General features: G+C 53.2%; 8 protein-coding genes and 3 pseudogenes across 8 annotated transcripts, besides 8 other annotated features; 10 read left to right on the top strand and 1 right to left on the bottom strand.

Annotated features, from left to right (window-relative positions):
- Nucleotides 1–22: a microsatellite.
- Nucleotides 23–232: 210 nt separating this feature from the next.
- Nucleotides 233–304: a sequence feature (GA-rich).
- A 50-nt stretch (nucleotides 305–354) lies between these two features.
- On the top strand, nucleotides 355–1407 carry TraAM80_04117 (uncharacterized protein; the record flags this gene model as incomplete). Its single annotated transcript, XM_029381060.1, has 1 exon — nucleotides 355–1407. One exon carries the CDS (start codon nucleotides 355–357, stop codon nucleotides 1405–1407), a length of 1053 nt encoding a protein of 350 aa, XP_029239086.1.
- Nucleotides 1408–1747: 340 nt separating this feature from the next.
- Nucleotides 1748–1767: a microsatellite.
- Nucleotides 1768–1868: 101 nt separating this feature from the next.
- TraAM80_04118 (serine/threonine protein phosphatase) lies at nucleotides 1869–3179 on the top strand (the record flags this gene model as incomplete). The annotated part of the gene is made up of 1 exon (XM_029381061.1): nucleotides 1869–3179. The coding sequence occupies one exon, from the start codon at nucleotides 1869–1871 to the stop codon at nucleotides 3177–3179; it is 1311 nt and encodes a 436-aa protein (XP_029239087.1).
- Nucleotides 3180–3754: 575 nt separating this feature from the next.
- Nucleotides 3755–3774: a microsatellite.
- A 15-nt stretch (nucleotides 3775–3789) lies between these two features.
- Nucleotides 3790–3823: a microsatellite.
- Nucleotides 3824–3963: 140 nt separating this feature from the next.
- On the top strand, nucleotides 3964–5178 carry TraAM80_04119 (uncharacterized protein; the record flags this gene model as incomplete). The annotated part of the gene is made up of 1 exon (XM_029381062.1): nucleotides 3964–5178. The coding sequence occupies one exon, from the start codon at nucleotides 3964–3966 to the stop codon at nucleotides 5176–5178; it is 1215 nt and encodes a 404-aa protein (XP_029239088.1).
- Nucleotides 5179–5230: 52 nt separating this feature from the next.
- Nucleotides 5231–5257: a microsatellite.
- Nucleotides 5258–5426: 169 nt separating this feature from the next.
- Nucleotides 5427–5623, top strand: TraAM80_04120 (hypothetical protein; annotated as a pseudogene).
- A 238-nt stretch (nucleotides 5624–5861) lies between these two features.
- Nucleotides 5862–7073, top strand: TraAM80_04121 (uncharacterized protein; the record flags this gene model as incomplete). The annotated part of the gene is made up of 1 exon (XM_029381063.1): nucleotides 5862–7073. One exon carries the CDS (start codon nucleotides 5862–5864, stop codon nucleotides 7071–7073), a length of 1212 nt encoding a protein of 403 aa, XP_029239089.1.
- Nucleotides 7074–7451: 378 nt separating this feature from the next.
- On the top strand, nucleotides 7452–8495 carry TraAM80_04122 (uncharacterized protein; the record flags this gene model as incomplete). The annotated part of the gene is made up of 1 exon (XM_029381064.1): nucleotides 7452–8495. One exon carries the CDS (start codon nucleotides 7452–7454, stop codon nucleotides 8493–8495), a length of 1044 nt encoding a protein of 347 aa, XP_029239090.1.
- Nucleotides 8496–8937: 442 nt separating this feature from the next.
- TraAM80_04123 (uncharacterized protein) lies at nucleotides 8938–13278 on the top strand (the record flags this gene model as incomplete). The annotated part of the gene is made up of 1 exon (XM_029381065.1): nucleotides 8938–13278. One exon carries the CDS (start codon nucleotides 8938–8940, stop codon nucleotides 13276–13278), a length of 4341 nt encoding a protein of 1446 aa, XP_029239091.1.
- A 328-nt stretch (nucleotides 13279–13606) lies between these two features.
- Nucleotides 13607–13633: a sequence feature (GA-rich).
- Nucleotides 13634–13801: 168 nt separating this feature from the next.
- Nucleotides 13802–13837: a microsatellite.
- Nucleotides 13838–15012: 1175 nt separating this feature from the next.
- On the bottom strand, nucleotides 15013–15187 carry TraAM80_04124 (hypothetical protein; annotated as a pseudogene).
- A 44-nt stretch (nucleotides 15188–15231) lies between these two features.
- TraAM80_04125 (putative lipase domain protein) lies at nucleotides 15232–18915 on the top strand (the record flags this gene model as incomplete). The annotated part of the gene is made up of 1 exon (XM_029381066.1): nucleotides 15232–18915. One exon carries the CDS (start codon nucleotides 15232–15234, stop codon nucleotides 18913–18915), a length of 3684 nt encoding a protein of 1227 aa, XP_029239092.1.
- A 243-nt stretch (nucleotides 18916–19158) lies between these two features.
- TraAM80_04126 (hypothetical protein) lies at nucleotides 19159–19355 on the top strand (annotated as a pseudogene).
- Nucleotides 19356–19450: 95 nt separating this feature from the next.
- On the top strand, nucleotides 19451–23308 carry TraAM80_04127 (putative lipase domain protein; the record flags this gene model as incomplete). Its single annotated transcript, XM_029381067.1, has 1 exon — nucleotides 19451–23308. The coding sequence occupies one exon, from the start codon at nucleotides 19451–19453 to the stop codon at nucleotides 23306–23308; it is 3858 nt and encodes a 1285-aa protein (XP_029239093.1).
- Between the last annotated feature and the right edge of the window lie 62 nt (nucleotides 23309–23370).

The raw sequence follows: 23370 nt of genomic DNA on the forward strand, positions 1-23370 counted from the left end.
TTTTTTTTTTTTTTTTTTTTTTGCTGCGTGGTGGAGGAAATCGTTGGCTCCGCCTGTGAAGTGTGTTGAAGCGTGTGACGCTCTCAGCTGCTGCTCTGGCTGCTTCCATGTTTATTCTTGAGGATGGGGGCACACACAAAACCAAGCAAAAGCAAGGGGAGCCGGGGGTTGCGTGCAGCTGGCCACCCGTACGACTGGAAGCTCCAATAAAGAAGGGGATCAATCAACAAACGAGGAGAGAAGGCTGGAAAGGAAGAGACAGGAGAAGAAGATAAGGAGAGGAGGAGGAGGAGGAGGGGAGAAGCGGGGTGAGAGCGGAGCCAGTGTGGTTTGCATATACCGTAGAAGCAAATAATGTCTATGGAGAAATCAGTATTGCGTCTTAAGCACATCGTTATTGGGGCGTTGGCAATTTTTTGTGCTGTTGCATTTGGCACTCTCCAGAGCTTGGATGCTGTAAAGTTGTTTGTATATTTGCGTGCAAACGCCCATCTTCGCCGGATCCTGAGGTCGTGCTTGGTGGCAAATGGCGTCCTTTTCTTCAGCCTATGGGTTGCCTCCGTTTTCTTTTCCTACATATGGGATTTTGGTGGAGGGATCATGCGGGGTGGTGGCGGCGGCGTTGGCAAGGCGGGCAGTGAGCAAGCAGCGGTGACGGCGGGGAATGTGATCAGTCTTGCGGGAAGAGTTTGGTTTTCTGTATTCGATGTGACGTGGGTTATACCCGCCTATGCTCTCACGCAGGCTTTCGGTATGCGTTGGTACAGTTCTCTTTATACTGAGGCCTACGCTGAGAAGAAACGTCGTGCGTCCCCGTTGGGGGCGCGGGGTGAGGCCGGGGAGTACGTCAAGGACGGCGAAATAACTTCCACAGTTGCCCCGCAGGGCGCCGATGGGGCTTTTTCGTTTCGTACCGTGGTATTGTCTGCCAGCGAGGTTATGTTTAAGGCACTTGTGATGGCTGCGTATGCCCTTCTCGCTGCGGTGGTGGATGCGGTTATTCCTTCCCCGGTTGGAAATTACCTTGCCTTCGTGATGAACAGCTGGCTGTACTCCCTCTACGTATTCGACTATCGTCTGTCCACGCAGTATGTGGTGGACCGCAGGTCCCGACGTTACACTCGCGTGACTCTAAAGGAGACGCTGATTTTTTTTGAAAATCATTGGGCCTATTTTTTGGGGTTTGGTGCCACCCAATCGATCATTACAGCCGCGCTACGGTCTTCATGGCTGGCGTCCTCGTGGTTCTCCTCCGCGTCGGTAACATCGGTCCTTTTTGGAGCGCACATCGTGCTTTCTGTGGAGGCGATGCCGTCTCCTCGCGCTCCCTTTCCTGTGCTGATGTTCACACCATTTTTTGCTCTGTGTGGTATGCTGCTGAACGTCATTGGGAATGCCTTGCGTTAATCTTGTGTGTCTGTATACCTCCTGATGCGGGGACCGGGACCCTTGCAACACCGCCAGCTGTGACACCGTAGTAGCCGTAGTAGTAGTGCTGCGGACCCATTGGACACGGTGGTGGTTTGCGTGCCGAACCCCGGCGTTGTTGCACTGCCTTCACTTGCGACAGGGCGTGGAGGGAGCGGGGGGTGGGTGGGAAATCCCTCCTTTGGATCTGTGCGGCCGGTGGTGGGGTTATCTGTGAGGCTTGCGGCGGTGATAAAGCGCCGTTTTTGTTTTTCTCGCTGCCTGCGTTCGAGGTCAGTGTGTGACCACGTGCTTTTTCAACGCTTTCCTTCCCTTCCTTTTATTATTATTATTATTATTCTCTCATTTTCAGTTTTTTTGCGCCCGTTACACCTCAACAGAGCGGTGTGGTGGCGGAGGTGGGGAGGCGGAGGCGCTTTTTGGAGTGGTTGCGTTGTGTGATGGCAGGCATCTTGTGCTCCTTACTTCTGCTCGTACTCGTGTGGGTGTGCCATGCCCGGGAGATTCTTCCACCCGAGGCCTATGAGAACCGTACGATGTACCCGGTTGTCCCAAAGTACGAGCGTCGCCCCTTGCTAAGCATAGGCGTTCTCAGTGATATTCAGTACGCTGACAAGGCGGAAAGGTCGCGACGCTATTATCGCCTTAGCCCCGCCAAGGTTGAGCACGCTGTGAGGGAGATGAATGCAAATCGCAGTCATCTGGACCTGGTTTTGCATCTTGGGGATACCGTCAACCAGAACATTAAGGGGAATCTCCGGGTGATTGATTCACTGCTGAAGAAGCTGAAGTTTCCTTTTTTTCAGGTGCTTGGGAACCATGACTTTCTGCAGCTGGGAGAAGCACACCGTGACGATGTCCCCCGTTTGCTGGGAATGCCAGCACGATACTACAGTCTTCGGGCAGGAGAGGGCGGTGCGTTCCTTCTCATTGTGCTCGACGGAACGGATCTCTCGGTGTTCGCAACAATGCCCGGTACCGCCAGACGGGACGAGGCAAATTCCATGATGCGTCGCTATCGTCGTCGAAAGAACATTCATGCTGTCAACGGCGGTATCGGAGCGGAGCAAATGCGCTGGCTTCGCATACAACTGGAATACGCTGTTGCGCGGAAGCTGACCGTGCTTGTATTGTGCCACTTCCCGATGTATCCTTACGGAAATGTCCTCAATCTTTGGAATGACATGGAGGTGGTGCATCTGCTTTCCAATTATTCCTGTGTGGCCGCAGTTATTTCGGGTCACACCCACCGCTGGGAGTATCAGCAGCTTGTGGTGGCCCACAAGGAAGGGAACTTCATAATCCACTTTGTCACGTTTGGCGGTGTTGTGCAGTCTCCTTTTACGTCCTGGGGCTTCATCGAAGCATACGCAACGGAGCTGCACCTGCACGGTCTGAGTTTCGGTCAGACATTTGACTATCGTATACGAATCCGCAGGCTGGCAGGGGAGGCTGCGGCGTCCGAGACGGCGCGGGCTTCGGCGTCACAGCCCTTCTCTCGCCGGCGAAGTGGTGTACAAGTTATTTCTCGCTGTGACAATAACAAGGCGCGGCCTCAACACGCCGCACACCAACCCTTCCTTGATAGAACTGCCGAGGGAGATGAAGGTGTTTCCCGCTTAATAGGTCTTGAGGTTGTTATTCTGCTTTCTCCACTTGTCATCATCGCCCTTCTGTGGTTGCGGTGCTTGAAGAACCGACGGCGTCGCAGTAAAGGTGTCAGCGTCAGGTGCACTGCTACGGTGGGGTAAGAGGGTGTGACCGTTCCCCCAAGAAGAGCCGAAGAAGAAGTGAAGTAGAACATGTGTGGCCGCAGACATCGCTGGGTACTTGGGGCTACGACCAATGAGACGGATGGAAAACTTTTGCTGCAATTGCGTAGCAGCAATGCCGTCTCCTCGCGCTCCCTTTCCTGTGCTGATGTTCACACCATTTTTTGCTCTGTGTGGTATGCTGCTGAACGTCATTGGGAATGCCTTGCGTTAATCTTGTGTGTCTGTATACCTCCTGATGCGGGGACCGGGGCCCTTGCAACACCGCCAGCTGTGACACCGTAGTAGCCGTAGTAGTAGTGCTGCGGACCCATTGGACACGGTGGTGGTTTGCGTGCCGAACCCCGGCGTTGTTGCACTGCCTTCACTTGCGACAGGGCGTGGAGGGAGCGGGGGGTGGGTGGGAAATCCCTCCTTTGGATCTGTGCGGCCGGTGGTGGGGTTATCTGTGAGGCTTGCGGCGGTGATAAAGCGCCGTTTTTGTTTTTCTCGCTGCCTGCGTTCGAGGTCAGTGTGTGACCACATGCTTTTTCAACGCTTTCCTTCCCTTCCTTTTATTATTATTATTATTATTCTCTCATTTTCAGTGTGTTTTTGTCTTTGTTTTTTTTCTGTTTGTGGTTCTTTCCTCTCCCCGCTCCTCGTTTGCGGCGACAGGAGAACGCGAGGAGGCTCCGCGGGTGTAGTGGAAGAACACAACTGCTGCTGCGGGCCACCTTCATAAAGTAACCTTTGCGGGGTAAGATATTACGTGGAAGAGGAAATGTACGCTGTGCTTGTCGTTGTCGTGTCGCTTGCTGCGCTTGGTGGCGCCGTCGCTCACGGGGAAGAGGTGCGGAAGAACGACGATGTGGTGGCACGTCTGCGCAAGGAATTGGCGGCGGAGGGCATGGACACGCTGCCAACGCCACCCCGCGAACTAGGTGTTCATGCAGCCTGCCTGAAGCACGGGATGGGATGCCCGGACACCTACGTGGGGTTCCTGGAGGGACTGCGGAGTGCCCCCCATACACCTCCTGAGACGAGGGCTGCTAAAGTCGCGGCAGGAAGTGAAGCTTGGCGGAGCCGAGGACCCCCCAGTGGCGAGAGAGGGGAAAGGAAGATGGGACGCACAGATCGTGAGGTTGCTACTGAGACCGAACTAGAGAACTTGCGGCGTCTGCGCGATGTGATGCGTATTCGTTTGGCCGAACAACAGTCGCCTGAGCAGCAGTGGAAGTGCAAGGAGTTTCGCTGGCTTCGCATGGGGCTATTGGTGGTCCAAACTCTGCATGGCCTAGCCATGGAACAGTGCTGGGGCTTTACCATGCAACGCCTTTTTCCATGTGTGGTGTTCGTGACTGTGACTGTGTGGGTGCTTTTTGGCGATCGTGTTCCGCGTCAGCACATGAGCAGTCTTCTTGCGAAGGATTCCATGAGTGTCTTGACCGAGGTGATCACCCGCCGCAAGTCTCCACACTCCGTGGCGGAGCTTGTGATGAAGCGTGAAAGCTACAATATCACTGAAATCAGTGATCCCGAAGACATTAACGTCCCTGGTTTTCGTGACGGCTTTGCAAAAATGAAAGAAGAATCTTTGCGGTCAAGCTCAAATCACCGTCGGGATCGTTGGTTTGTCACACGCTTTGCCCTGCTCGAGGCGCACAATGAGACTCGCATTGCAGGGGTCGTTTTGAGACTTCGCTTGGCGCTGAGTGCCACGGTGTTACTGCTGCTTTGCTGGACGCTGCTCTCCCTCGTACTGCGGGCAACGGAGGTGCGGAAGAACAGTGATGGCGGGGTGCTGCACTACCTGTTGGTTATGTTTTGCCCCGCCTGGATGACGACGTCGTTTGTCCTCTACGCTGGCTGGTCGTGGATTGGCGGCATGGTGGCCTACGCTGCGTGGGAGCTGGTGTCCGCGGGGGAGGCGTTGGTGCGGTCAGGTGAGCGGGCGGCCGCTGTGCACGAGAAGATCCTGCAGCGCTGGTACGGCTGACAAGGTAGCGGGTGGAGCACGGGAGGGGGAATGCGGGGCACACACAAAAAAAAGTGAAAGGAGAGAGAGAGAGAGAGAGTAGGGGGAAAAAAAAAGTAGGGTTGAGGCTAAAATTGATGTAAAGAAAGCGTTCTTAGGAGGAAAAGTTTTTTTTTTTTTTTGCTTCTGTCGTGATTTTCCTGCACTGTCAAGCAAAGAGGACAGAGGTGAGAATTTTGAAACAGCGGCCGTTGAGCGAGGGATGTGTTCACTTCCTCTTGGAGCGCGGACAGAGACGAGGTGAACGCACCGCAAGTCAAGTGCCTCTCTTTATTATCTTTTTATTTATTTGTTTCTTTGCGTCGTGTACGGCCTGGAGAGGTGCCACTCCACAAAAACTGCTACCGCGCCGCTACTTGTCTTTGCGTGCATCATGCCTGCGTCTCGGTATGCGAGTGGCAGCGGGTGAGTGCGGGGAGGATGGGCACAGTGCGTATATAAATGCACGCGTGTGGTGCAACTGCTCCGCGTGTACAAGTGGCTGCTTTCCGCCACTTTTTTTTTCTTTGTGTTTTGTTGGGGAACGGGGGTTTTCATGCGCGCTGTGCTTCAAAAATACCAACAACAATGGAAGGAAAAACGCACAGGTAGCGGTGGCGGGAACAAGCTGTGCAGGGCGCAGAGCATCTTCACCACACACTAAAATGGATGCCATAGAGCAAGTGGTGGTGTACGCTGATGTGCGCAACGCAGAGCTGCTAGAGCAGCTCACCGCAGCGGTGATTGCGCTATGCAAAAACTACACCATTCATCCACCCCCTGCCTCAGACACTGCGGACCCATTACTGTTTTTACACCTTTGGGAGAAGGAAAGGGATAATGTTTGGGAACACGTTAATAATAATGTCCCAATCATGCGCCGCCTCGAGTGCTTTGTTACGGACTCAAAAAATCAAGCAGACGGGGTTGTGGCCTATGCGTTGTACTATCGACAGATGCCTGTGCTTTCGCTTGCCGCCGTCGTCACTGGCGCCACTGAAGAAGAGGCGGAAGTGAGTGAGGATTGGATTACTACCGCGCTGTACTTCACGGCCACGGGGTTGGGCTGCTCATCTCCCAGTGAGGCTCTCACTGTCTTCTTCACTTTCCCGAAGTCCGCGGGCAAAGTAGTGGCGCTGGAGGGCGAGTGCGGTGTGCTCGTGGCGGAGCAGAGCCGGCTGTTGCGTGACTGCATCCGTCATGAGTGGGGTTTGCCGGTGCAACTTGTAGGTGCCAGTGGATGCGACCTGCTGGGTGTCGATGTGTTTGGGAGAGAACTGACGAGAGCTGAGGAGGAGGTGGAGCCGTCTGTTTATGCTTCATTGATTGATGAGCTTTTGCGCAATCCCGAGTTATGCACTCTCCGCGACGCGGACCCGCAGCTACACGGGGTCCTGTGTGCACTGAACCGCCATCACAACCTTCGCCTGCTGCGGTACCGGCTGCAGCGTGGCATTCACGTCATCCTTTGCCGTCCGCTGTCGTTTGTTCTCGAGGGACTTTTTCGGGGAGGCAAGTCGCAGGCGACACAGCCGTCGTCGGCGCTGTCGGGCGTCGTAGCGTCCATACAAAACTTTGAGCACCACTGGCTGGGATTGCCGAGGGCGGAGGTGATTCTGATTCGCGAGAGAGATGACGCAGCCGTCACCACCACCACTGCGGCCGGCGCCTCGCTGAAGTGGGCACAGTCCCTTTGGGGCGGAGGGCAAATTCCCACTCTTGACGCGTTGTCGGGTTGGCACGCCGTGACGATGGCGGGCGGTTTGGGCGAAGGTGGGCAACTAATGAATCGACTAGACGACGCGGTGCGTGAGGCGGTGGCGTCCGTCATTGCACCAACGGGGGTGGGACAAACGCCCACGGTGGAAGGGAAATGACGCGTGCAGACGCACGAAAAGGAGTACAAGGAGGAAATACGCTCTTCTGTTTTTCATTGTTTTTTGTCTCCGGTAGCATTGTTGCGGGTTTTCCCTTCCCCCCTTTTTTGTTTTTGTTTGTGTGTGTGTTGGCACCCATCCTCTTTGCCTTCTGCCTTCGATGGATCGTAATGTGTCATGCATATGTGTTTGCCAACTTTTGTTGGCTGCACAAACTCTTTTGTCCCCATCTTTTTTTTTGTCTGTTTTCGTTGGCCTGTGGCTGTTTCACACATGTGTCTTGCCTATTTTTCCCTTTTTCCCTCCCTTTATCTTTCTGTATGTGTGTACGTGTCAGAAGGGCGGGGCGTGGACGGATAAGAGACCAGTTTTTTGCGCATGGCAAAGATTAACGCGACCTACAGCTCCGGCTACTACCTCGCACCGGACACCGACTACCGCAAGCTCGAGGAGGCGCAGCAGCAGAAGCGGAAGCGGCGACGGCAGGAAGAGAAGGATGGCGATTTAGACGCATCCTTCGGTGGCGGGGTCATTCGACAGACGTTCGCGATGCCGTTTAACATCATCTGTCTACACTGCGACCATCGCATCGCCCGTGGAACGCATGGGTACGTCAACCGGCGGCCGACGAAGGAGAAGTTTATGGGCATCCGCATATGGGAGCTCGAGTTCCGCTGCATTTTCTGCAAGGGACATATCTACTTGACCACGGACTACGAAACCGCCAAGCTAACAGGTGGATATCACTGCAGTCGCAACTGCAGGCGCGGCGAGGGGGACTTCTACGGGACGAACCAAATCAATGAGGCTATCCGGGCAAAGCAGGCGACAGAGGAGGCGGAGAAGGGATCACTGGACACATTGGAGCGGGAGAACGAGGCGATGCGGCAACTACAGGAACGCGAGCGTCTGATTGGGGAGCTTGTGGAGTCGCGGGCAGCCACGGACGGGGACCGGATCCGCGACGAACTCCTGCAGGCCATTCAGGCAAGGAAGCGGACAAAGGTGACAGATCAACACAAAGGTGGAGCCAGCGAGGGTGAGGCAGACGACACCACAGACAAGGTGTCTGCCGACGACGAGGACGACGAGGCATACCGGCGCTTTGAGAGACAGCTGCGGTATTGGCAGGAGGAGGCGGAGCGGGTGCTGCAAAGTCACTCAAAAGGTGGTGGTGCTGGGGAGGATGACAAGGTGGCCGCGACGATCACGGCCAAGTATACTGATCACGGGAACAAGCGGCATAATGTCTTTATGGACGGATCGGACTCCAGCTCCGACGCTGAGAATGACAAGGGTGGTCATGGGCACACCACGATGCCCCTAAAGAAGGATCGAGTGACTCCCGTAGTGGCAGCATCCAGCACTACCACTGAACACCATAAAGGTAGCGCGCTGGCGTCCCTGCTGAATGACTTGTAAATTTTCCCGCTTGGCGCGGAAGCAACGGGGGCGAGAGCGGCACTTTTTGTGTGAAGGTGGTGATAGGGGCTCTCGTTGAAGTGCAGATTATGTTGTTGTTGTTTGCTCCTCGTTCCCTTATTTTCTATCTGCTTCTTCCACCGCAGCGGTGTCACTTGTTCATTCCATCACTCTCTTTTGCAGACAGGTAGGAAATACGTATACACACAAGAAAAAAGGTGTTGTCACTCCACTTGCTCACACTCGTTACCGTCAGGTAACAACACGTAACCGAAACACAAGGGAGTGTTATTTTTCTGCATTGTCTTCTCCAAACACTTGGTTGTTTTTATTGTAGGCATTTTTATATTTGTTTTATTTTCCGTTTTTTCTGTTTCTTGCTTAACAGCTGACGTGAGCACCACACACACTATTTCCTGTTTGCTGACGCGTTTGTTGCAGGATGTTGCAGGCGGGTGGCGACGGCCAGTTTAATTTACTCCCAGGATCGGCGTATCCGGGGCACCTCCCAAATGCTGGCGCTCCTGATCCCTCGGCAGATACGATACGTGAGGCGAAGACAAAGGTGTTGTCTCATAACCCGTTTTCCACCATGGGGACTTGCAGCAGTAGCGGTAGTGAATATGGCACGGCTAGGCGAAGTGGTTCGGCACCGCTCCACCAACGTTTGCCTGTGTCATTTGGGATGGCGACTTCACTTTACACGAATGCCCCACCGGCGCCTAGTGCCGCGGCAGCGACGTCACCAGAGAAGCAGCTGCTTGAACGACCACCTCAAATAGCAGCACCGTCATGGCAGCAGCGGCAGCAACAACAACAACGGCAAGAGGAATCGTGTCAGCGTCATCAGCGACCGAGTTTGTCCTTAGCGGAAAATCGCTTCAGTTTCCCGCAGCGAGTAGTAGAGAGCGCTGGTGCGGCATCACCATTTACGACTGCCCAGGGTGCGGCTCCTCAGGATGTTGCAGAGACCACGGGGCCCTGCCTAACTCCATCTGAAAAGGTGGTGCGCGGCCTCTCGCTGAATAGTCTCAGTTCAGCAGCCTCGGGCGTCGAGAGGACTTTAAACGAGTCCTCTGTGAAGAGGACATTGTACTTGAGAAGTTTACTTAAAAAGGACCCGCCTGACTTTTTGAAACCGTCTTCGGGCCCCCCCGTGCTGCGGCGGTCATCAGCTGGACCAAGACGTACGCCTAGCCCGTTGGATGCACGGTTGTCGAGGCTCAAGGCGAACGGCGGCTTGCAAGTGGCCCAAGGCCTCCGCCCAGGCAGCACAGGAACGAACGCTGAAGGCGAGCCCCAGCAGCTGCAAAAACAACCCTTGCAAGATCCCACTTCTGTGCCGTGCCCGCCAAAGCCAAATGAGGGTAAACAGACCTTGTCCCCATTTGTTGAGGCTTCCATGTCTGCTGAACAACAAAGCAGCAGCAACAACAACGACGCCAACGGCTCCGCTGTATACATTCCTTTAGGATCCCAGTCCGGACTTCCACGGGTTCTTTCGACAGTAGCGGCGCCGGGACCACAATTTTCCTCGAGAGGAATTGGGGGTTCCAACACACAGCTTCCCTCTGGTTCTTTTGAAACAAACACCACGGAAAAGTCGCTTCATGGCAGTTCCGTGGCTGAGCAGAAGCTTTTATTCCATGGAGTAAGGCCGCAGGATGTGAACTCGGGAGAGCGGTTTGTGCCGGCCATTGACGTGAAGCCACACGTCGTTCTAAAGGAGGAGAAAGTATTACCTTTTGCACCGGCTTCGCGCTCAGGCGCTAGCGAGACGTCCGGTGTGGTTAGCGTACTGGGCGGTGTTGAATCCCCCGCCTTGCCAACAAAGAAGACGGCCCTTACAGGCGAGGTGCCCAACCTTAATTTTTTGCCAAGCAACACCAGTGGAATGACTCGAAATCTGCCACCGCCGCCCACGGCGCTCCCGCCAAGGCCGACTTTAATAGGTGGCGAGGTGGCTGCATCATTGTTAACAACCGCGTCCGTTTTGTCGAAAAATTGTCAAGAGCTAAATACACCGCGAAACGGTGGGATGAAGCTACAGAAGCAGGTTAACCCGTTCCAGGCAACGCAAGAAATTGAAACGGCGGAGTTTTCACCGGCGCCGTTCCGTCCGTCTCGTCAAGCGTCAGAGGAGGTGGTGTTCGGGGCCGATGCAGCCGCATCTGGGGCGGGCGAAGCGACCTGTATAGAAAGCTTTGTAACTGGAGACGACAACGACGTTGAACCTTCGCTTAAAGCCCGACACTCCACTTTGGCGTTTTGTCATTTACCTGCTACCGTGGTGAGGTCTGACGCTGCTGAATTTCAAGCAGTTGCGAAAGAAGAAGAGGCAGTGAGGTGTGAGCAGCACCAGAACACAATCGTTACATCGGAAGGGGAAACACATGTTGAGGCAAGTGTGACACAACCACCACCACTGTCTCGGGCAACACGCTCGGCATTGGATTCATTAGAGCAGCAGGACATTTTCAATACGAAGGAGGGCATTTCTCGTAACGTCAACGAATCTTTCTCGACACGAAAGCGTCTGCCACGTGAACGGTCTAGCACAAAGCCATGCTTTGCCTTATTTACTTCGACTGGACATGTGCTTACGGTCTTCAATGCCTCTTGCTCTGGTGCTTTGACGGTTGTAAAGTCAGAGCCCCTGGCAAATATGCTTATTGGGCGCGTGCAGAATGTGAAGTGCTTTAATGTTGGGGAGGAATACGGGAATATGCTGCAGCTGTTGGCCGAGTTTTCGCCTGCGTTTATATCTAGTGCGCGTAATGGCGTGTCACTGACGATGCTTCGAGATGTAGTGGCGAAAATGACGGGGATATCGTTGCTGCTTCAGGAAGTGCTGCTTTTTATGCTGCGTGATCCGCCTCCCGAGTGGCGCACAGAGGGGCAGAAGTCTCTGATTAAAATACTCGCTACGGCAGCGGCGCGGGTATCGATTTCAGATGAATCCCGTCCTAATTATCCGTTAAACGCGGAGCCTCCACAGCATTCAGTTAAGGATTTAGCAAGTGGATTGCAAAAAATACAACAGCTGTTGTGTGCAGGGGAGCGCGAGGCTGCGGTGGGGGTTGCGCTAGAGCACCACCTTTACTCGCACGCTATCATCATTGCCATGATGTGCCCCAAAAAGGAGCATTACATGAGTGTTATTCGTGCTTTGGTGCAGCAGGAGTTGGACCCCTTCTCTCCCTTGGCGCACGCCTACTGCATGTTTAATGAGCTGCCACTCCCACCATTTGAACCTGAGCCAACGCGGCCGCTATCGTTGTCTATGCCTGTAGCCTCTCAGTGTGATGCGCATGCTCAAATTCGTTCCTCATGGCTGCAACATGCAGCGGTTTTGGTCTCCAACTTTACAAAGGAGAGTGCGGAGGGGCTGATTCAGCTCGGGGATTCGCTGGTGAATGCGGGGATGATTGATGAGGCGCACTGCTGCTTCTTGCTGGCCCATGTGAGCCCCATGGGAACCCAACCGCCTGGCCGCCCGCTCCAACCCAAACAACAACACATCATGGAACTTCTGCGAGCACGCTTAGGTGTCCTTGGCGGGCGTTATAATCCCCAATGCTCTCGTAGTGCGTTTGTGTCGCCAAAGTCGACGCTGCTGACAGACGTCCTTCAGTTTTTCCGCTCCCACCTGGAAAGCCGCAGCTTGGCATCCCCGGAAGACAGTGGTAAACCGGCTCCGCAGCACGGAATTCCGATCTGTCCAGAGCGATACAGAGCAGCCTTTCACTACATGCAGGTGTTGTGGCTGCGTGAGGTGGGTCTGCGCGAGGAGGCCTCGCAGCTCATGCATGAGCTTAGTAGGGCTGTGCCGTCAGAGTCAAAAAGTGGCTCTACATTTACGTTAAACCGTCTTATTTCTAGTGGGGTTGCGTCACATGCTGATGCTGCTGGGAGGGAGCAGCCGGCTTCACACGCAGGGGGGCAGGCATCAAAGCGGCCGATGCGCGAGGAACGCGTCTCTCTGCCGGCACCATCATTGTCATTTGCTGCGAAGGGCTCGATTGATTCATTAACTGATCGCCGACCAACATTTGCCCCACCGCCACCATCACTGCAGCCGCAGAGGCAGAAGCAAATGATGCCGCAGTCGCCTACACCGGGTCCAAAATTGGATGTGCCACTCATTCCAGGGCCGTCAAAATTTCATCCCCAAAGTGTGGCGAGTGCAGAGCCCGCTATAAAAGGACCTCCACCTCCTTTTTCAGCGCAGCCAACAACGACACCATCTGCCGTGCCCCCCGCAATGCCTCCAGCGGAGGCACCATCGGGTGAAAACAATAACGCCACAACAGATGCGAATGAGACCCCGGCAAAGTTGGAAAGCTCCAGGAGTTTGCAACCACAGCCACAGCCACAACTGCAGCCAAGAGGACGTTTAGCTGAAGAGAAGGGGGCAAGGGAAAAACCGTCACAGCGTTCTAGTTCTTTGGAGGCTATTACCAATTTCTTGTTCCGCCGCGGTCGAAGTCAGGAGGCAAAGAAAGATGAGCCGAAGAAGATGATTATTGATACAGAGAAGCCTCCCAAGTTTGATCCTGTGACCGGGCGATATCTTTTTGAGGAGACCGAGGAGGAGAAGAAGGCGGCGGAGATGATTAGGGCGGGACCGCCCAGGCCGTCGGCGATGGCAGCAAAGGTTCCCGCAGTGGGAGGGGCGGTGCCGTCAATGATGCGCCCGCCAACCGGACCAGCTGGGCTGCCGCGAGCAGGACCTGGAACACTTCCCCGGGCGCAGTATGTGGACATGTTCAATTCTACCTAACGAGGGCAACCTGCGGAGCGTGCAATCAGCAAAAACAACAAGAAAGAAAAAAATGCGTGCGTGCTATTTCTCCTTCTCTTCCCTTTGCATCTATGTGAGTGATATCTTACTTTGCTTTCGTATTCTTTTTTTTTTGTGCGCGTGGGAGTACAGGACGTGCCAGTAACCAACTGGAATGGAGCAAAACAAAAACAAAAAAAAAGTGGGGGGAATGGAAGAAGAAAGCGGAAGTAGAAATGGATGCACCGCCCGAGATGTATCCTCCCTTTTGCTATTTAAGTTCAATAGACCTTTGGCAGCGTCCTTGTTAGCAGCAAGTGCGGAATACAGTGAGGGAGAGAGAGAGAGAAGACAGGAAGGAAAAGCAGCACATTTGATGGCTAGAAAAAGTGTTATTTTTGTTGCCTCTCTTACGTCTTTAAATAATTGATATCATGTATTTTTCGTGTCTACCTTTTTTCTTTTTGCTCGAGTGTGTAACACTGTGGTACGGGGGAGCTACTGCTTCCTTTCCTTTGTGCAGTTTTTTTTCTTTTTTTATGTTTTTATTTTTCTTGTTGCTGTACAGGAGAATGGGACAGGAAAGAAGGGCGCCGACGAACCTGGTGTGACCTCACACGACCGTTTCTCTCAATGCTTTAATGGCTCCGTAACGGCACTCGTTTGCTGCGCACGGTGGCTCGTCACCGCGGGTGCGGGTCGGTGCCTGCTTCCCACAGCAGGCTGTCACAGTGCGTGCCTGTGCAGTTTTATGAATCGCCCGACCAGCCCATTAGCGTTGATACCACGCATCGTCTGTTGTTGCAAGACTACATGTCTCCCCCTCCTTTTTTTCTCTGCTTCCTCATCAACTTATTCAGGCGAGCGTGGTGGTGCTTCGCTGCCGCTGCACGTGTCTCGCTGGTGCAATCCACTGGGTTCCCTTTCCTAAACTTTTTGGCTTCTCCCTTGGGAGAGAAGTGTATTGTGTCACAAACAGTGGGAGAAGCAGTGACGGCCCCATGGATCTCTCTCTATTGCCCTCTTCAGCCCCTTTTGTGCGGACTGTAGTGCCGTGTGGCTCCTGTGGAGTCTCTTTCTACGAGTGAGCAGGTCTAGTTTTGGGCACGACCCACAATGGCTCTGAATACCACGTGTAGTGAAGAAAACATCCCCTGCAGAGGGGTGAAAAACGCTGAATGAAGTCTTCACGGCGGGGGAAACCCCGTAGAAAACAATCTGGGCGGCCAGATCGAAAAACTGGAAGGAAACCAGAGCATAGGTGGTGACTAGATTCTCTGCATCTTACAACGGCGTGGCCACAAAGGGCTGTTAGAGAACGGAGGCGTCGATGATGACAGTGGTGTCGACAAGGATGTGTCTCGCCACATTGAAATGCGTCATAACACCACCAGTGTTACGACGGCCTCGCCGAGCAACGCTCGGATTTCAATTTGCAAGGTGCCTTAACGCCCTCGCACGCGGAGGTCATTGTGAATTCTTCTCGGAGTGGATCATGGGTTGGAAGCTTAACTGTGCAAAGAGGTGCAACAGAATATGTGTCATTATTTTACTTTTTGTAGATCGTCAAGTATTGCCTCTTTTTTTTTTTTTATTGTCCTTGGCCTTGGTTTTTTGTGCTGTTGTGTGTCTATGTGGGTGGGTGTTTGCGATGCTTTCTCCACTGGTGATTTGGGCGGCAGGAGACAATTTGTGCCGGGAAGCAGGGCAGATGCACTACATTGTTTTTGTTTTGTGTACTTTTGTTGCAGCTTATGTTTTGCTGGTTGGGTGGTATTAGCGGAGATGCCTCTGTTGCTCTTTGACTCTAATGGGTCGGTGGATGCGTGTACGCGTGCGCGGATTTTATTGATTCCGTTGTCGTTCCCCGCTGACGCAACGTGGTGGTGACGCATTGCTCGGTTATCATTTGCCTTTTTACTCTTCCAACCCTGCAAAGGTGATAGCTGTAGGATGACGAATGTTGTCGGAGATGACTTGCACGCGCTTAGCGCGCCGCTCTTGGCGCACGAGAGTAGTTCAAAGGCGAGGAGGGAGGAGGGCGTCCTGGATGTCCCGTCAGTTACAAATGTTCATAACAATCCCCGGGGTCGATTGGTGGCAGAGCTGCAGATTGAGACTCTTTCGACGACGTTTGCACGCATATTTTTGTATTCGTGGTACCTCGTTCTTTTCTTGGCGTTGGCTTTCCAGTCGGTGGTTCCGTTGCAGTGGAAAATGACCAACATCTGCGGGGACACGCCGGAGAGCCTCTATCAGCTTGATACGTGGAGTAGCCCCTGTGTTCAACGCCGTATGCTGTTATCCCATGGTGTTGACGGGCCCAACTTTGCTGTGGGTGGAGAGTTACATGCTGTTTCCATGGACGTTTTACAGGATTTTATAGTGGGTGAGGAGGCAACGGCAGAATCGTTGGAGTGTGATGCCATAGTGAATAATACCCGTCTCCGTCGTCAGTGCAATCTTCGCTGGGTTGGCAATGGCCAAGGAATGTCTTTGGATGTGAAACTCAACCGTTTCGTGCGTGTCATTTTGAGCATGGCCTCTCCAAAAGATCAGTTACCGGAGGGAATGGAATGGAAACGGTATCCACTTATGGTGGCCCTCGAAGAGTCGCCACTCTCGCCAGATGAAGAGACGAGCAGCAGTAGCCGTATGCCACCTCCGAAGGGTGTCTTTCTTTATAACACTAGTACAGTGTGCTATCGCGCCAGCCCGCGCTGCTCTTCCGTGGTGCTTCCACAGACCGTGGCGGTGGCCACGAAAGAGTCGCAAATTACGCTTACCATATTTGACGTGGACGAGGCTCTAGGAAACGTTTCTGCTGCATCTGCTGTGGGGATATTCTTTCAACGATCTGCATACACGGTGAGCACTATTGTGTGCCGCTACGTCTTTCTTTTCTTCTCCATTCTCCATCTTATTCGGTTTATTTACCGTAAACGGTACTCGAGGACTTTGTATGAGCAATACTGGGTGATGTTTCTGCACCTGGCGCTTTACCTGTACCTTGACCCCTTTTTTGTTGTGGGTATCTACGCAACTCACAGCACGGCGATGTATAATTTTTTGGAGTTTCGCATTCCAACCTACTTTGCTGTCTTGCTGAGCTGCTTTATCTTTGCATTGATTACGGCCTCCATAAACTGGACGGTTTCAGGCAGAGCGACGGCGAGGTTTCGATCCCTGTCACAGCATGATGTAAGAGGGCAAAGTATTGTGCCGTGCTTCCCTGTGGTGGCCTCTTCACCCCCCTTGGGAACCCCAAGGCCAATGGCTGGCGTGTCAAGCATGTTGACAGCACCATTACAACAGCAAGGTGTTCCCGAAGAGGAACAACACTTGCCATCAAGGGACATCTCGCGTCGGGCGTCCTTTGTAGGCTCTGATGGGGTTCGTCCCATGGAAGTCTTACATAGCGCCACTCCGTTGTGGGCGACGATGTCAATGACGAACTATTTTTTGGCGGTGCTTTTTCTTGACATTGCCCAATCGTATTTTGGGGGTTGGGATTTGGGAACAGATATGGCATGTGTTAGCTTTGCGTGTTTGTATATTCGTTACACTCTTTACAGTCTCATGCTGATTTTTATTGTTATGTGTTGTGTGTTTCTGGTGCAGCTTCATCGCAGTCTTGGCAGACGCCCGTACTTGGAGACGCGGCCACAGCAGCTGGCATGTCGTGTGTTTATTTTTGTCTTTACGACGGCCTTGATTTACTTTGTTGTGCAGGTGATTTTGATTGCGTTTCTCTACCCTCAGATTCTTGGTATTGTGGCGTACCAGCCATTCACGCAGCTCTCTTCGGTGATTGTATCGACCTTTTTTGTCAACTATATCACGTTTGTCTACACGACCACGGTTGCCTCACGTCGTGTACCGATACGCCCTGAGAATCCACAATGGCGTCATGTTCGTTGGTCACGCGAGTGGTATCGCTGGCTCAACCTCCACGGTGGGATATTGTACATCTTTCACAACGAGCGACAGGAGAGATACTTTAATTGGCTGCAGAACAGCGGGAATACGTTCACAAAGGGACATGGTGGGGAAAGCGATTTGGCGGGTAAGCGAGAGTGCGGGGATGCAGAAAAACAGTCTGCACGAGAGTGTGGTGATGCGAATGCCTTTGCTGTCTCCTTCGAGCGTGAAGGGGCGGCATATTATCAAACAGCGGCAGCGGGGGGTGAAGGTAATGACCGGAACTTTTCTCCAGAGAGCAGCGAGAGCGAGAGCGATGATATCTGCATGGATTTACTGACGGAGAGTTCGCATTCTCCCCGAATCCCGCAGTCCCGGAGTGGGGTGGTAGAGTTTCTAGAGAAGGCCGAGCGCCAATTGATTGATCGACCCGCTATTTTTATTGACCACCTCGAGGAAGCTCTGGTAGACCCGCTACAGGCTCTCCTCTTTCGCCGAAGGGGCCGAATGCCTTTTTTCAATCTGGAGACCGCCATCGACTGTCTCAACTTGTCATGGGAAGCGTACCTGACGACAGAGCGGGTAGAAGATACGGTGGAGCTTGCAGAGGAGCCCGACACCGGTCTGTTTCAGCGGCTTCAGCGTCGTTATTTCTGCCGCGGTTCCGCGTTTGGCGGGGAGACTAATAATAATAGTGGCGACGGCGGCGAAATAGGGGAAGCCAAACAGCGTGACCGCCACAATTGCAGTACGCATGACAGCAACGAATCTGGGAGAGGAAATTATACAGGTACCGAGGCTCCCGCCGTGTCTGTGGGGGAAGAGTCATTGCCTGCTTTAGGGATGAACACGGAGCAGTACGGGTACAAACAGCTTGCCGTGTTTGAGGTTCGTGATGTACGGGTGGTTATTACTGTCATGGACACGACTCTTTCCTGCCATCATCGTAAGCTTCCGCGTCTTGTGATAGCGTTTCGCGGCACCGACAATTTTTCTAACGCCCGCGAGGATTTGCGTTTCCGACAACGCATTTGGAGAGAAGTTGACACCCTGCGGAATTGGGGCCTCAAACAGCGTGCTAAAGTGCACACTGGATTTCTCACCATGTGGCTTTCACTCAAAGAGGGGGTGCTTCGCACGATTAAATCATACTTGAGTGAACACCGCGAAAAGGTCTGTAGTATGTTTTGCACGGGGCACAGCCTGGGTGGCGCGCTTGCCTGCCTCTGTGCATACAGTTTGCAACGCATGCTACGTCTTATGGCGTATCCACTTCTGGAAGTGACTGTTTACACCTATGGGCAACCGCCAATTGGCAATAAGGCCTTTCAGACTGCCTACAACAAGGCCGTTCCACGCACTTTTCGTGTAGTGAATGAGAGTGACGTGGTATCCTTTCTTACACTCTTTGGGGGTTGTCATGTTGGTATTGAGGTGGACATTGATCGCCATGGCAACTACATCTGCAAGCCAATGTTTATTGAGCGGTGGTTTCGTCCTACGCAGGGCAGGGGGTTTGCCGTTGCAAATCATACACTTGCCTCTTATGCCCAATCCCTCAATGCTGTGGCGACGCGGAATGGTGGGGATTCCTGCAAACTGCGTTGCCTGGAGCCGTATGTCAGTGCCACGGAGGTGGTGTCGGGTGCGACCTCACCAGAGCTAGCACATTCCTCCTCCGTCGTCCGCGTGGAACAGTCTCCGCTTGTTGCCTGACGGACTGACTTTAATTCTTGCATTACTTTACTTTCAACTCTCTTCCACGGGTGGCAACGTGGGATATTGACAAGGAGGGAACTTCTCTCTAAGAGCAAAGGGGAGGAGGGGGGAAAAGAAAGAGCGAAAAATGCAGGGTACAAGTACCTACAAGTGATCATTATTTGCTTTGATTTCAATGTTTTGCTTGGTGGGGTGGTTTTTTTGGTAGCGCGTGGATGTTGCGGAGTTTTATTTATTCCCAATGAGGTGCAGTGCAAAGTCTCTTCGTTTTCCTACTTCTTTGTTTTGGACTTGTTTTCGTTTTCACTCCACCGCCCGGTGGGGAGCGGAGCGGTTCGCCCTTCCCTTTTTTTTTGCTGTGTTTAACGAAGGAGGTCTCACGCCTCCGGTTTGTTATGTGAAAGCTCCACCTGCCTCTGCGTGTTTTTTTTTTTTTTGTGCCCAAGCAATCGATACGGAGCCCCTGTGGGACTACTGGCAGGACGCTTGACTTGGGCTACACTGTCAGGCTTGCGCTGAGGTGGTGGGGACAATGAGCCAAGAACCGCTTTGTCTTGGTCCCCAGTCACATGTGAAGGCTCGGGCGGCGGAGCCAGTGGATGTGAGCGACGTGGACTCGGTTGAGCTCGGCTTCGAGGCTCCAGTGCCCGCCTCGGCGAGGGGGCAGGAGGAGCACCTTTCTGACAACTGTAATAATGCAGGGAGGGAAGCTTGCAGGTTAAGAAAAAGTATGGGTGTTATTCCTCGGGCACCGCGACGTAATTTACACTCGATTTGTAGTCACCAACCACCAGCTAGGCCTTCCAAGAAGGACAGGCGCGGATTTTTTTATTTCTCTCGCGGCCTTTCTTCAGAACCCGTGGAGCTGCAGATTGAGGGACTGTCCCCATTTGTTGCTCAGGCCATGTTGTACATGTGGTATGCAGTGATCATTGCGGCCACGGTTCTGCAGAGTATGGACTTCGCTGCCTGGGGTGTGATGAACATATGTGGCGAGGAGGTGAGTGATTTACGCCACTACGATAAATGGAGCAGTCCGTGCGTAACAAGTACACTAGAAAACGCCAAGGATGAGTTGTACACTATTCGCTGGGAAGAAGGGCCATACGGCGGACTTTTTAAGGATTTGTCAGTGCGCTTTCCGAGGGTGGTTCTTAGCCTGGCCTTTGCGGGTGACCGGGAGAAGGGTGCAGAGTCAGTGCATACATACAAGATAGAGGCGGTTATTTCTCATATTGTGGAGACAAATTACATTTCCACGTTTTGGTGTACTGTCACGTGTGCCCAAAATTCATCCCGCTGCGACTACCTTGAGCTTCCCGCGCAGGCCGTCTTAAATGACACCTCAAATGGGAAAAAATCACTCACACTTCGTGGGGTCCCGGCTCCGCTTGCCCGCGTCATCGCCAATTCCTCCGTTGGAATTGTGTTTCAGAGGTATGCCTACTCCCTGGGTGCATTTATCTGGCGGTATGTCTTTTTGCTGCTCTCCTTCTTACATTTGCTGCGCTTTATTGTGTACAAAAAATTTACAAGTACATTGCATGAACAGAGCTGGGTGGTGGTTCTGCAGCTTGCACTTTTTTGGTATTTAAATCCTTTACACGCGTTGGACTATTCCAAAGGACGACCGTCTTTGGTGCTCCACTTTTTGGAGTCGCACTTCCCCACGTGGTTTGTAGCGGTGTGCGTGGGGTTTATGCTTTCTGCTATCACAGCAACGATGCCATGGACGCCGCCAGCGTACGGGCAGCAGCCTGTGATGTATAACCTCTTGACTATGAGCGGTATTAAGGGATATTTTCGCCACAGTGCCAGCGTGTACGACCCACCATTGTGGACAAAGTATTTGGTGGTGGCATACGTTCTTCTTGTTGTCGCCTTGGATATCGTTGGAGAGTCGTTGCATGCCGCAGGGTCGTTAGAAACCTGGGGAGAGCCCGAATCCTCTATCCACTACGTCTTGGCAGCCCTTATCCTGCTAGGGTGCATTATTTGTTGCATTCTGCTTGTCCACGTGCACCGCAACATGGGCGCAAAGTCGTATTTGGACTCACGACCGCAGCAATTGGCCGCTCGTTTTTTGATTTTAATCTTTGTGACATCGCTGCTTTACTTCATATTTCATGTTATTATGTTTTGCCTGCGCTACCGCAGCATTCCTGGCATGACGATGATACAGCCCATGATTCAGCTCCCGGCTCTCATGGTGTCCAGCTTCCTAGTAAACATCATGACACTCATATATACCACCCGTAAACGTGGCGATCTGGTGCCGATTCATCCACGCGATGAACGCTGGAAGCTGATGGTGTGGCCCGACACGTGGTACCGTTGGCTTTCCCGCCACGGTGGGAGTATGTACATCTTCCATACAGAGGAGGAGGAGCTGACTTTTAACTGGAATCAGATCGGCTACCGCGTACGGCAACAAAGGGCGAAGGCTATAAAACGGAAGGGACGGAAGGGCGGGTCGTGTATCTTTGGGCGTGCCCGATCACGAGTGCTGGCGCAACGTTTCCATAATGCACGCACCGACGATGAACAACCTTCGGAAGTACCAGAAACATGCAGCGTTCAGGGGGACTCCCCCCCTGTGTTTGTGTCTCCCCCCACAGAGTCACACGATGGCCCTGCGATTCTCAACATGGACCGCACCTCCACCTGGTTTCTTCCGGCCCGGGCTTCTCATACTTTCCCCTTAACGATGCAACATGGTCTTCACGGCAGTATGCCTCCCGTAGAACGAAAAGAACATGAACACATTGATGAGTGTGACGAATCACGAATAGAACGGCAGGCCACCAAAGCTGTTTACCCGTCCGAGTCAGATGAGCGGCGGTGCCGGCCGTCGCAGCAAGTACCGGATCTATCAGCTTTTCCTTCTGTATGCGAGCCCAGGGAAGTACATTTTGAGGTTGCGGATAAATTACCACTGGATCAACGGCATTGCCGCCTCTACTCAGGAGTTGCAACGGAGCGCAGTAACACGGTGGCACACGAGGAGGCTGATGACGTTGAGGAGGAGGAGGAAGAGGAAGAGGAGGTTAACATTTTGCAGAATGTGGCGGCGCGCACCTTTGGCCGAGCGCGGGAAAGGATGGACTTCCTCATACGGGGTGCAGAGCGGACCTTTATTTCGTGGCCACTTAATGCCTTTGAGCACTTGGAGACGTTTATCCTGGACGCCGCCGCGCGAACCTTTCAGGATGTGGAGTACCTCCCTTTTTTTAATCTCGAGACGGCGATCAGCTGCTTTAACCTGTCCTGGGAGGCGTACGGAACCTCGCATCGAGGGGAGAAGAGGGTTGAGCGATGGAAACCGTTTTCCCTGACGCGTTTGTGTTGCGGCTGCTGCTGTTCCTCCTCTGCCTGCGTGAAGGATGAGGTGCGGGTGCCCGTTGCGAATTCAGCAGCACTGACTGTGGCAGCAGGGAACGAAACACCGCTCCGTGAGGATGAGAGTGGGAACAGAATAGCCGAGCATTTTGCGGAGCCGGGGCAGGGGAGTCTCAACGCTCCACCCCCCATTGATGTGGAACGCTACGGCTACCGTCTTTGCGCCGTGTTGGAGGCCATGGATGTGCAGGTTGTTATTTCGGCCCTAGACAACGCTGATGCGATTGCTGAGGGTAAGGCTCCACGTATTGTAATTGCCTTTCGAGGTACGATGAGTATGAGCAATGCATGGCAGGATTTACGCTTTCGTCGTGTGGTGTGGGGTGAAATGGTGGAAGGAGAACCAGGGCTGGTCCCAGACGTGTGCTGTGGAACGAGACCGACCGTGCATGTGGGATTCCTCTCCATTTGGAACGCACACCGTGAACACGTCTGTGGGAAGTTATGGGAAGAGCTTTTAGCCAACCCTTCCACAGTGTACCGTGTGTTTTGCACGGGGCACAGCTTGGGTGGCGCGCTTGCAACTCTATGTGCATACAGTCTGTGTCGACTATTGCGCCAAAACAATTACGCTCTTGCGGAAGTGACAGTTTACACCTATGGGCAACCGCCAATTGGCAATAAGGCCTTTCAGACGGCCTACAACAAGGCCGTTCCACGCACTTTTCGTGTAGTGAATGAGAGTGACGTGGTGGGATCAATCAGCATGTACGGTTCGCATGTTGGTATTGAAGTGAACATTGATCGCCATGGCAACTACATCTGCAAGCCCACATACATGGAGCGACTGTTTCGTCCTATGAAGGGAAAAGGGTTTGCTGTTGAAAACCACCTCATGGAGAGTTACAGTGCCTCGTTGAATGCGATTGCAAAGGGCACGAGCTGCCCATCCCTGGCCTACGCAGGAGATGGCAGTGGCGATAACGCTGTAAGTGTTGGGGCTGTTTCAGGGCAAAGGGAAATGGACATGCGGGTTGAAAAGTGTGCGTAGGTTGAAACTTCAATTGAGTTTTTGAATGTACTGTCGATTGTGGGAAATGAGGAGCAACAGCA

Source organism: Trypanosoma rangeli (genome assembly GCF_003719475.1).
Source record: "Trypanosoma rangeli strain AM80 chromosome Unknown Tra_15.4_contig_00116, whole genome shotgun sequence".
Lineage (NCBI taxonomy): Eukaryota > Euglenozoa > Kinetoplastea > Trypanosomatida > Trypanosomatidae > Trypanosoma > Trypanosoma rangeli.